Source organism: Notechis scutatus, chromosome 16, assembly GCF_049901735.1.
Source record: "Notechis scutatus isolate UNSWTSFEM ecotype Mainland chromosome 16, rNotScu1.2, whole genome shotgun sequence".
Classification (NCBI taxonomy): Eukaryota; Metazoa; Chordata; class Lepidosauria; order Squamata; family Elapidae; genus Notechis; species Notechis scutatus.
The window spans coordinates 319,293-328,920 of record NC_142024.1 but is presented as its reverse complement, the minus strand read 5'-3'; the positions used below and the strand labels follow the sequence as shown (position 1 = coordinate 328,920).

General features: G+C 51.3%; 2 protein-coding genes across 4 annotated transcripts in view; one reads left to right on the top strand and one right to left on the bottom strand.

The window, feature by feature from the left end:
- Positions 1-6,332, bottom strand: part of ZMYND12 (zinc finger MYND-type containing 12) — a 41,625-nt gene extending 35,293 nt beyond the window's left edge. Inside the window, exons 1-9 of one of the 2 annotated variants that reach the window (XM_026685581.2) lie at positions 6,105-6,332; positions 5,317-5,458; positions 4,770-4,941; positions 3,950-4,119; positions 3,148-3,273; positions 2,801-2,921; positions 2,568-2,713; positions 1,654-1,793; positions 509-1,008 (exon numbers count right to left, since the gene is read on the bottom strand). In XM_026685581.2, the coding sequence (XP_026541366.1) occupies positions 1,674-1,793; positions 2,568-2,713; positions 2,801-2,921; positions 3,148-3,273; positions 3,950-4,119; positions 4,770-4,941; positions 5,317-5,458; positions 6,105-6,226 (1,119 nt within the window). In that variant the 5' untranslated portion in view covers positions 6,227-6,332 and the 3' untranslated portion in view covers positions 509-1,008; positions 1,654-1,673. Of the gene's footprint in view, positions 1-508; positions 1,009-1,653; positions 1,794-2,567; positions 2,714-2,800; positions 2,922-3,147; positions 3,274-3,949; positions 4,120-4,769; positions 4,942-5,316; positions 5,459-6,104 lie in introns of those variants that run through there. The other variant, XM_087944549.1, reaches the window with a different exon arrangement.
- Positions 6,333-6,342: 10 nt separating this feature from the next.
- PPCS (phosphopantothenoylcysteine synthetase) lies at positions 6,343-9,562 on the top strand. 2 transcript variants are annotated; one of them, XM_026685547.2, is made up of 3 exons: positions 6,343-6,945; positions 7,614-7,717; positions 8,038-9,562. In XM_026685547.2, the coding sequence occupies exons 1-3, from the start codon at positions 6,438-6,440 to the stop codon at positions 8,353-8,355; spliced, it is 930 nt and encodes a 309-aa protein (XP_026541332.1). In that variant the 5' UTR covers positions 6,343-6,437; the 3' UTR covers positions 8,356-9,562. The 2 variants fall into 2 exon arrangements, with proteins under 2 accessions (XP_026541332.1, XP_087800686.1); XM_087944560.1 differs by having other exon boundaries at positions 6,803-7,118.
- The last annotated feature ends 66 nt before the right edge of the window (positions 9,563-9,628 follow it).

Genomic DNA, 9,628 nt, shown 5'->3' with positions numbered 1-9,628 from the left:
TTTAAATGCTAACTTTTGTGTTCTGCTGTGTTACTGTGTGAGGTCGAGGACGGGGGGGAGCTCTTTTCTGAAGCGCCAAAGGGGAAGGGAGAGAAGGAAAGCCGGAAGGGACACGAGGGGATTCTGGGAAGCGGTTGCTGCACCCCGATCCCGGACAGTCACTCAGGATGTTTGGGGGGAGGCCAAGTCCTCGAGGAGGAGGAGAGCAGGAATGGAGAAGAGAGAAAGGAGCGGTTTCCCCGCTGCTTAAAAGGAAATTTAGAAAAGCAGCCGTGCCCGCAAGACTCGGGGGAGGAGGGATCTCCTGGTGGTGATTCTTCCCCCCCCTCCACAGGTTCTTAGAGGCTGCTGGTTTCCTAAACTTCTTTTTAAGTAGCAGCAGGAGGAGGGTGGTGGTGGTTAGGGGAGAACTGCCCACTGAAGGACTTGACTTGGTTCCTCAAACTTCTCTGCTGGGTCTTAGCCTCCCCCCCCCCCACCCCCCGAGATGGAAAAAGAGGCCAGAGAGCCCCCTTCCCCTGATCAACAGGGCCGGAAAGCCTGCGCCCACCCGCACCTCCGCTCCAGCTGCACCCAACCCTCTGAGAAACGCCCGGAGGCACCACATTCATCTGGGTCAGTTTGAAATGGCACGAACAATAAAAGCGAGGATTTAACGAATAATCAGAAGTAGCAGGCACCTCCTGCAGCCAAATAAGTCCATGGGGGGGGGTGTCTTTGGATGGTGCATGTGTACAGCCCCCTCCCCACAGGGTGCGAAACAGCCTCCTAGATGGGTCCATCCACGCCTTTGGCTGCTCTCTGGGGACTCATCCCGGCCTCAAACCAAAATAAATGTGAAAAAGTCCTGCCACTGGGATAATAATAGCAATGGGGCTCTCTCCAGAAATGGCTTCCGTCTCCCCCCCCGCCCCCGATTCTCCTCTTCCCAAGGCGGCTTCGACTCTCCTCCACAGGGCTCCGTTTCTATCATTGTTTCTCTCGGCTCCATTTTTTTACTCAAGCACCCTTGAAGCATAAGGCCAAGGAATCAAGGAGAGGCAGGTGAGAAAATAAAGATAAACAGAGAGAGAAATTAAAAAAATAATCATTACCTCTCAGGCTTTGACAATTGGGCCCTTTCGTTCAGACCCAGAGAGGTTTATGGTTTGCCGTGTCTGGGGCAACTACGGCCAACTCTGGCTACACAGACCTGGGTTCTGCAGGACGTGCGAACCAAGCAGCTAACCTGCTGGCCACCCCTTGGGACATACAGGTGGTCCCTCGGCTGACGACCCCAATGGAGCCCACGATTTATGAAACATTTGCTAAGTGAGTTTTGTCCCATTTCACGACTCTTCTTGCCACTTTGGTTAAGGGAACCACGTGGTTCTTAAGTGAATCTGGCCTCTCCCTGGACGTTGATCACGTGACCCCGGGGATGCTGCCACCGTCCCAAGGGTGGAGAAGGGACAGGTGCCCTTTCCACACTTTCACGGTTACCTGTCCCTGCTCCCTTGCAGGTCACCCGGATCTTGCCTCCCAGCAGGGTTGTGCAAGAGTCCTCCGGCCATTGTCATCCCACAGAGACGTCAGGCAGACCCTTTTCGTCAGAACCGGAAAGACGGGTGGCAAAAGGAGGCCCGAGATGAGCGGCGGCTGGTGGCTGCTTACCTTGAGGGAGCCGGGAAGAGCTACTTGGCCTGCTCTTCCTTGGACTTGATCAGTTTGACCAGGTGGTAGAGCGATTCGTTCGGGTCGCGTTTGGGCAGTGACTGTGTGGTTTGTAGAAATCTCATCACAAATTCGTCCGCCTGGAGCGAGGCACGTTGAGAAGGGGGAGAAGAAAGAAGAGGGCAAATAAAGTGAAGCCCTTGTCAGAAAGAGAGGAAAACAAAAGCAAAACCACCGCTGGGTTTTTTTCCCCCTCGCAAGTTCAAATATGCTCGCTGCCTTTCTTTGTGTAGACTAAGGGAAGGGTGGATGTAAGATGTTTCCTCGTGTTCTTTGGTCTGCCTTGTCTAGAGAGGAGGAGGAGGAGGGTCAGGGGTGACAGGAGAGCAGCCTTCCCATATTTGAGGGAAGAAGAAGAAGAAGAAGAAGAAGAAGGAGAAGGAGAAGAAGGAGAAGAAGGAGAAGAAGAAGAAGAAGAAGAAGAAGAAGAAGAAGAAGAAGAAGAAGAAGAAGAAGAAGAAGAAGTAGAAGAAGAAGAAGAAGAAAGAAGAAGAAAGAAGAAGAAAGAAGAAAGAAGAAGGGGTTGACCCATCCTCCAAAGCCCCAGAGGACAGAAGCCACGTAGAATTCAGGAGGAGCTTCCTGACAGTGAGGACCATAAACCAGGGGAACTGCTCCCCTCCAGAAGTTGCAAGCGGGGCCCCCTCACGGGAGGCTTTGAAGGAGACCTCGGGCAGCCATTTGCCCAGAACGGCCTAAGGTCTCCTGCTTGAGCAGGGGGCTAATTGGAGTAGAAGACCTTCAATGACCCTTACAACGTTCTGTTCTTTTCTTGGCCTGGGCTGTGACTTTTGCCTTCCAGCACCTCCCCCCCTCTTCAAGCTTTACAAAGCTTGCATTTTTTTTCCAATTACCTTTGCCAGATTGTGGACCAAGAAATGAAACATGGCCAATGCGTGCAGCAGTTTGGCCTCCTTCTCTAGCTGCGGCCTGAGAGACGCTTCTCGGAAATGCAAGATGGAGTTCAGCATCTGCATCGCTTCGGCCTGCTGCTTCTCATCTGGAGGAAGAGGAGGGAGAGTCTCAACTGTGGGGAAGGGGGGGAGGGACTCAGGGGGAGGGGGAGGGGGGGGGCGCCTCTCCTTACCCAGTACGTCCTCTTCTATCCCGTCTTCTACAGACAGAAGGTCCACCTCTGCGGGAGTGATCAGTTTTTGGTACTGGATTTCAACGAAGTGGCTGAAGTGATCGTACCAGAGATCGACCACCTGAGGGGGGGAAACGCGGAAGCTCCAATAATAATAATAACAACAATGAGGAGGGTTATTTGAATTTAATCAAGGGGGCTGGGTAGCATGAGCCTAACATTTTGGGGGGGGGGGTAAACCCTTAAATCTTTTAACTATTTTTACTGCCTGAGAACTCATTCTCACTTGCATCTAAACTCCCTGTGGGGAGGGGTGTGTGTGTGTGTGTGTGTGTGTGTCCACTGACCTCACAATACAAGGAATCCACAACGTCCATCTTATTCTGGTGGGAGAACACGTTGGCCATGTGGAAGTAGCCTCCGGAGACGGCCACGTTGCTCGTTGTCCCAAAAGCACAACACGCAAAATATACCTGCGGTGGAATCCATTGGGGAGGAATTGAGAGGGACGCACAGTAAGGCCCCTTGGTGGAAGCTGGCGGGAAAGGCGGTTTGGGGAGAGGGGAGGGGGGTAGTTTGGTAGTGAAACATTGGCAAGAAAACCACCAAGCTCAGAGATCCAAGGACCCCGCAGCCTTTCTTCTCCTCCTCCCCCTCCGCAAACCCCATTCCCTTCTAGCACTGATAAGGTTACGTAGTTGGGCCCTGAGACATCTGCCAAGAGAGCCCCCAGGGCCCCACTGGTTCACCCTGAGCCACAAACGTTCTCTTCCCTCGATACTCCCTGGTCGGTTGAGGAGGCTGCTCTCAGACTGTGTTCAGTCCCTGGAGTTAAACTGAAGTTCCCATCTGATTCCAATCAAGTTGGGAAGGCAGGAAGTTCTCCATAACCTCTCCATGTTACGCCAACCCACTCTGTGGTTGACCCGGGACTCAGCCCAGGCCCTCACAGCGCTTTCATAACTGGGAAGGATTTCAGTCCCTCTGAGTCTGGTTTTAATTAATCAAGAAACGACTCTGCCTTTTCGACTCCCCCTGGGTCAGACCGTGACCCCCTCCTCCCTCCCGGGGTGGCCGCGCCTTCTGAAGCGCCCCCCCCAAGGAAAAGAGAAAGACCCCCAACGGGTGCCTCTGCCTGCTGAGCCTCACATCATTGGCCAGGTGGTACAAAGACTCATCGAAGTTCCCTTTGGCGGCGTGCAGGAGCCCGAGGTTGCGATACAGCTTGGACTGAACGGCGTAGCTGCAGTGGGTGTTCTTGAGGACGATCCACTGGCCCTGGGAGAGGTACTCTTCACCTTGCGACAAGTGACCCAGGCCTGGGAAAACCAACAGGACACAGCCACGTTACGCAAGGAAAGGAAGCCAGCGAGGAATCTTGGTCTGTGCAGAGACAGAATGCCTGCTGCAGGCGCAAACCTCAGATCCAAAACCACTTTGGGAGCGCTATTCCTGACTCGGTTCAGAAAAGAACAGTGAAGTTGTTCATAAAGCGAGGCGTCACGTGACCGGACCCAATTTTGCAACCATCTTTACTGTGGTTCTTAAACACATCCAGCTTGCCCCATTGACTTTGCTTGGCAGAAGCCAGCTGGAAAGATCACAAATCAGGCCATAAGCTTACGGTCACTTTTAAATAAGATAGGCAGCAATTTAATAGAGGGGTGGATATGACAGATACGATACGATGTGACGGATGATATAGAGATTGATGGATATATAGATAGAGAAGATGGAGATAGATAGACAGACAGACAGGATAGCAAGATAGGAAGACAGGAAGGCAGACAGACAAGCACCCACTTCGCAATCATACAACTACAGTTTGCTGCAACAATAGTATCTTTGAAGATGAGTCATAACTCAATTTTTCTGAGCCGGTTGTCAATTTCAAGCTGTCGTTCAAAAAACGGTTGGTCATAAGTTGAGGCCTCCTCCCCTAATCCCTCTCCCCCCCCCCGGAACTCACCCAAGCTGGTCTCGGCTAAGATGATGTAGGCGGGAACCAGCTCCACCGCACTGGGGCCATAGATGCTGAGGCTGAATTTCAGGGAGTGCAGGGCGGCTGGGATGGCATCTTCGTAGTGGCCCCTGATGAGAAAATTCTGGGCCGTCTCGTAAGTCACTTCAGCCAGGAATATCTGGGGGGGAGGGGGGGGTCGATTGTTGTTATTTTCTTCTAGTAGGTTTTGAGGAAAGAGGCGTGGTACATGTGGTCCTCGACTTAAAGCCATTTGTTTAGTGACCATTTGGAAGTTACAACGGCCCTTAAAAAAGGGACCATTTTTCACCCTCGACACCTTGCAAGCATCCCTGTGATCCCATAATCAAAATTCAGGCGCCTGGCGACTGCCTTGTATTATGAGGGTCACAGTGTCCCGGGGGGGTGTCACGTGGTCCTCTTTTGACAGCTGCAACAAGAAAGGTTGTACAATGGGCCAAAGCTCATTTGAGAACTGCCTTGCTTAGCAAATTCTGCTCTCCCGTGGTTGTAGGTGGAGGACCACCTGGCCTACCTCTCGGTTCCGCCTCTGCTCCTCCCCGAGTTTCCGCTCCTTCTCCGAGGTGTAGAAGGGGGGAGCCGCCCGCAGCGGGATGAGCAGCTGGCAGATCTTGGTGTGGACGCTGACCCAGTCGGCGTTCTGGTGGTCCACGTCACTGGCGAAAGGCAAGCGGGGGGAGAAGAGGGGTTAAAATAATGTACGCCTTGCTTACCAACAGGAATCCTGGTCCCGACTGCGGCCGTAAGTCCAGGACTGCCCATATTGCCAGGTAAGAAGACGAAAACGCGGGTAGGAACGCATGGAATGGGTGGCTGGGCTTAAGAAGTGGCCGCGGCATTGAAAAGAGCGACTGGCTGAACAATCCTGTGGAGAAACATCACGAACTGGGGGAGGTTCACTTAGCAACCGTCTCAGCCATGGAAATTTTGGGCATAAGTTGAGGACGATGTACTTTTGGGCTCTTTCCCTGCATATTATTATTATTATTATTATTATTATTATTATTATTATTATTATTATTATTATTATTATTATTATTATTATTATTATTATTATTATTATTATTATTATTATTATTATTATTAATTATTGTTGTTGTTGTTGTTGTTGTTGTATAAAGTCTATTTTACATAGTGTTTCACCTGTTAACATTCTTGTGACCTACTTTACAGCTAAATCTTTGGCTGAGTATTGAAGGCCTGAACTTGGAACGGAGAATTACAGCAGCAAACAGTCCGTTGCAACGGCTGCAACCCACCCGGACGCTTCCCCGGACGGAGCCCCGCCTGCCGGCCACTCACCAGTAGTAGGTCACCAAGCAGGCGGCGCAGCGGACGGTGGCGGGACCGAGGCAGAGCTCACAGCGCCGCTTCTTCTGCCGGGGCTGAGCCAGAGGCACCAGCCACTCCGTCTGCATGGCCATCTTCTCCCGCCGCCGTTGCTAGGGCCGCCGTTGCTAAGGGAGGAGCGGGGCTTCCGGCGACCGCCATCATGCTCGAAAAAAATATCCATCTTATACGCCATATCCGCTTATGAAAGTTCCGGTTGCTTCCCGGAAAGGCGCTCTGACTAGTTCCCGGAACGATAGTTGCGCGCAGGCGCGGGAGGAGGGGCTTCCGGCCGAGTCGACAGCAATGGCGGCTGCGGGGACGATGGCGGCGTCCTGGGAGCGGGAGGCGGCGGCGACGGCCGAGGCGGAGCGTCGCGTCCGGGCCTGGGCGGAGGCGCAGCGGGCTGGCGGCCGCCGTGTGGCGCTGGTGACGTCCGGCGGGACGCAGGTGCCGCTGGAGGCCCGCGCGGTCCGCTTCCTGGAGAATTTCAGCAGCGGGCGGCGCGGGGCGGCTTCGGCGGAGCGCTTGGCGGCGGCCGGCTACGGGGTCTGCTTCCTCCACCGGACGCGCTCGGCCTTCCCCTGGGCGCGCGCCCTGCCGCCGCCCGGCTCGGCCCTGCTGGACCTGCTGCGCGTGCACGAGGAGGACGGGGCGGTGCGCGTGCGCGACGGAGCGCTCCCTGCCCTCCTGCCTGCCCTGCGCGCCTACGGCCGGGCCCGGGACGACGGCGCCTTCCTGGCCCTGGAGTTCGCCGGGTTGGCCGAATATCTGGCCCTGCTGCGCGCCGCTGCCCGCGCCCTCGCCCCGCTCGGTGAGGCCCCGCTGGATGCCTGGGAGGGAGGGAGACGTGCAAAGGCCTTTACATGAAAGGCAGGATGGCAATGCAAGCCAGGCATGCCAAAACACGCCGGCGCATACAAACATTTGTTATTAGAATAGTTGCAAGTGCAGCTGATGCAATCCATGCAAACACTAAGTGAAAAAGTAAGTTCAATACCTTAAATGCAAATATACCCAATACAATCCATGCAAACAAGCTAAGACAGGAACTGAAGTACAGTAGCTGGAAATAGAGCCAATTCAATGCATGTAAACACTATTACAGTAAGAGTAAATACAATACATGGAAATACGAAATATGCAATTGGTCAAGGTGCCCAGGAACCTGGGAATGCTAGGCCTCTCTTAGACACTGAACAACTTTGGGCCAGTCCCTCTTTCTCAGCCCAACCTACCTCATAGTCTTTCTGGGAAAAATGGGAAGAAGAAGGAGCATTACGTATGTTTTGCCAGCTTGAGTCAATCTTTCTCTCGGTAGAATAATAATAATGGCTTGCCATATCAATTCAAAGTTGTATAGTTATTATTAAAGTGTACAATTGTCAGCAGACAATGTAGCTTTTATGGTTTTATTTTGGAAGGATGGAGCAGCTGGGTTTCCTTTCATCCCCGTGTTTTTCACACTCTCTGCCCCATCAGGTTCCAGCGCCATGTTCTACCTGGCAGCAGCTGTGTCAGATTTCTATATTCCCCCTTCAGAGATGCCTGAACATAAAATCCAGTCTTCCGATGGGCCCCTCCAGGTAAGAGATGCCCTTTCATAAGGATGGCAGCTGTGAGATAGAAAAGTGGGAGAATTTGGAGAGACGGAGAGAGCTGGAAAGAGGGGCCAAAGGTGACAACAATAACAGAGTTCTGAAGACCAGAACTTCCACTGTCCTCACTGCCAGGAAATTGTTCGTTAAGTTCTAGGTTGCTTCTCTATTTGATTAGTTTCCATCTGTTGTTTATTGTCCTGCCTTCTGGCGCTTTGGAGAAGAAACCCATCAGAGTGCCATTAGTAGCAGTTGTTGCTATTTCTTCTCTGCCTTTTGCTAAATTCTCTCTGCTTCCCTTGTTGCAGATAACCATGAAGATGGTACCCAAAATGCTGTCTCCGCTGGTTAAGGAATGGGCCCCTGAGGCATTTGTGATCTCCTTCAAGTTGGAAACTGATCCTTTGATCCTGGTTGAGAAAGCCAGGCAGGCCCTGGCCAAATACAACCATCAGGTGGTCGTTGCCAACACCCTGGACTCGCGAAGAACCACGGTGATCGTGGTCACTAAGGAGTCAGAAACCCCGTTGTCCATCTCAGAGGAGGAAATCGTCCAAGGCGTAGAGATTGAGGACAAGATTGTAGGCCACCTAGTATCCCAGCACAGAGCCTTTATGGAAAAATGATTCCCTGGTGGATAAATGTGATTTTTTTCTGAATTCTCAGCTATAAATTCAAGAGCCGATAGGAACTGGTGACGGTGAAACTGGTGACACTGGAAAGCTTCTATTTCCTGTTAACAGAGATCTCTTAACTGGGGTCCAGGAGGTGGAATCTGATACGGCTTCCTGGTTTCTTTGCACATCTCCAGGCCCGTTTGCTGCTCATTGGTGGGAAAGTTTAAAGGACTGGAATGTTCCAAGCCACGACTCGCTCTAGTGCGTGATTGGGGTTGGTGTTTTGGAGATGGGGCAGACAGCAACCTCTCTGATTTATTTTTTTCCTGCTGCCTTGGTAAAAATCACTCAGGAAAAATTGAAAAGGTTTCTAGTCAATTTCTGAATCTCATTCCACCTTGAATTTAAGCCAGTTGACACAAAATAATAGGAGCTTCTAGATCCATTGGAGTTTGGTGGACCAGTAATGTTCCAATGTCTTTTTCTTCCAAAATGTCTCCATCTGACCTTCTCTGAAGTTAATGTTTTCCTGTTCTCCTGCAAGAAAAAAAAAAGTCAAATGGCTAAAATCTTCCACCTTCTACTTTGATGCTTTAGGAAGTATGAATTTTATACATGTAGTCCTCAACTTACGGCCATTTGTTTAATGGCTGTTCAAAGTTATGACAATGCTAAAAAACGTGACTGACAGCTGGTCCTTTCACTTACAAACTGCTGCAGCATCCCCATGGTTACCGGATGAAAATGTGGTTGCTTGGCAACCAACATCCTAAGGTCACGTGATCACCAGTTGCGACTTTCCCAGGGAGCTTTTGCTAATCAAAATCAATTGGGGGGGAGGGCTGATTTGCTTAATGACCAAAGCAAAAAATGGTCATAAAATCAGGCGCAACTCACAGATTGCACTGCTTACTGGCGGAATTTCTGATACTGCTTGTCGTGAGTCAAAGATTTCCTGTACCTGCTCAGTTCTGCCTTGCTTGAAATGGCTATGCTTTCATGGCCCACCCCAGGTTAACCAAGCCATGTTATGGTTCATTTGTGGCAAGGACCCAACGGTAAAATTGGTCGCCCAGCATTTGCAAACTGTCTATAACTGTGAGGCTTCTTGGATTGTGTCTTAAAATTGACCGGAAAAAGAATTGTGATACTTGAGGAAGGCTGTGAAAAAGGAAGACAATATTCAGAATAATAATAAAAAAATTCAGAAACTAAACTTAAGAAATTGTATGCCTTGTGTGTCTTTGGCTTCGCACGCGCTAGGCAAAATGTGGGGGTTTTG

What these genes read in the sequence shown, in the direction of transcription:
- PPCS (XM_026685547.2), top strand. Translation starts at nt 6,438, where the DNA reads ATGGCGGCTGCGGGGACGATGGCGGCGTCCTGGGAGCGGGAGGCGGCG. An exon ending in CCGCGCCCTCGCCCCGCTCG is followed by an intron (nt 6,946 to 7,613) that starts GTGAGGCCCCGC and finishes CTGCCCCATCAG; the next exon opens with GTTCCAGCGCCATGTTCTAC. An exon ending in CTTCCGATGGGCCCCTCCAG is followed by an intron (nt 7,718 to 8,037) that starts GTAAGAGATGCC and finishes CCCTTGTTGCAG; the next exon opens with ATAACCATGAAGATGGTACC.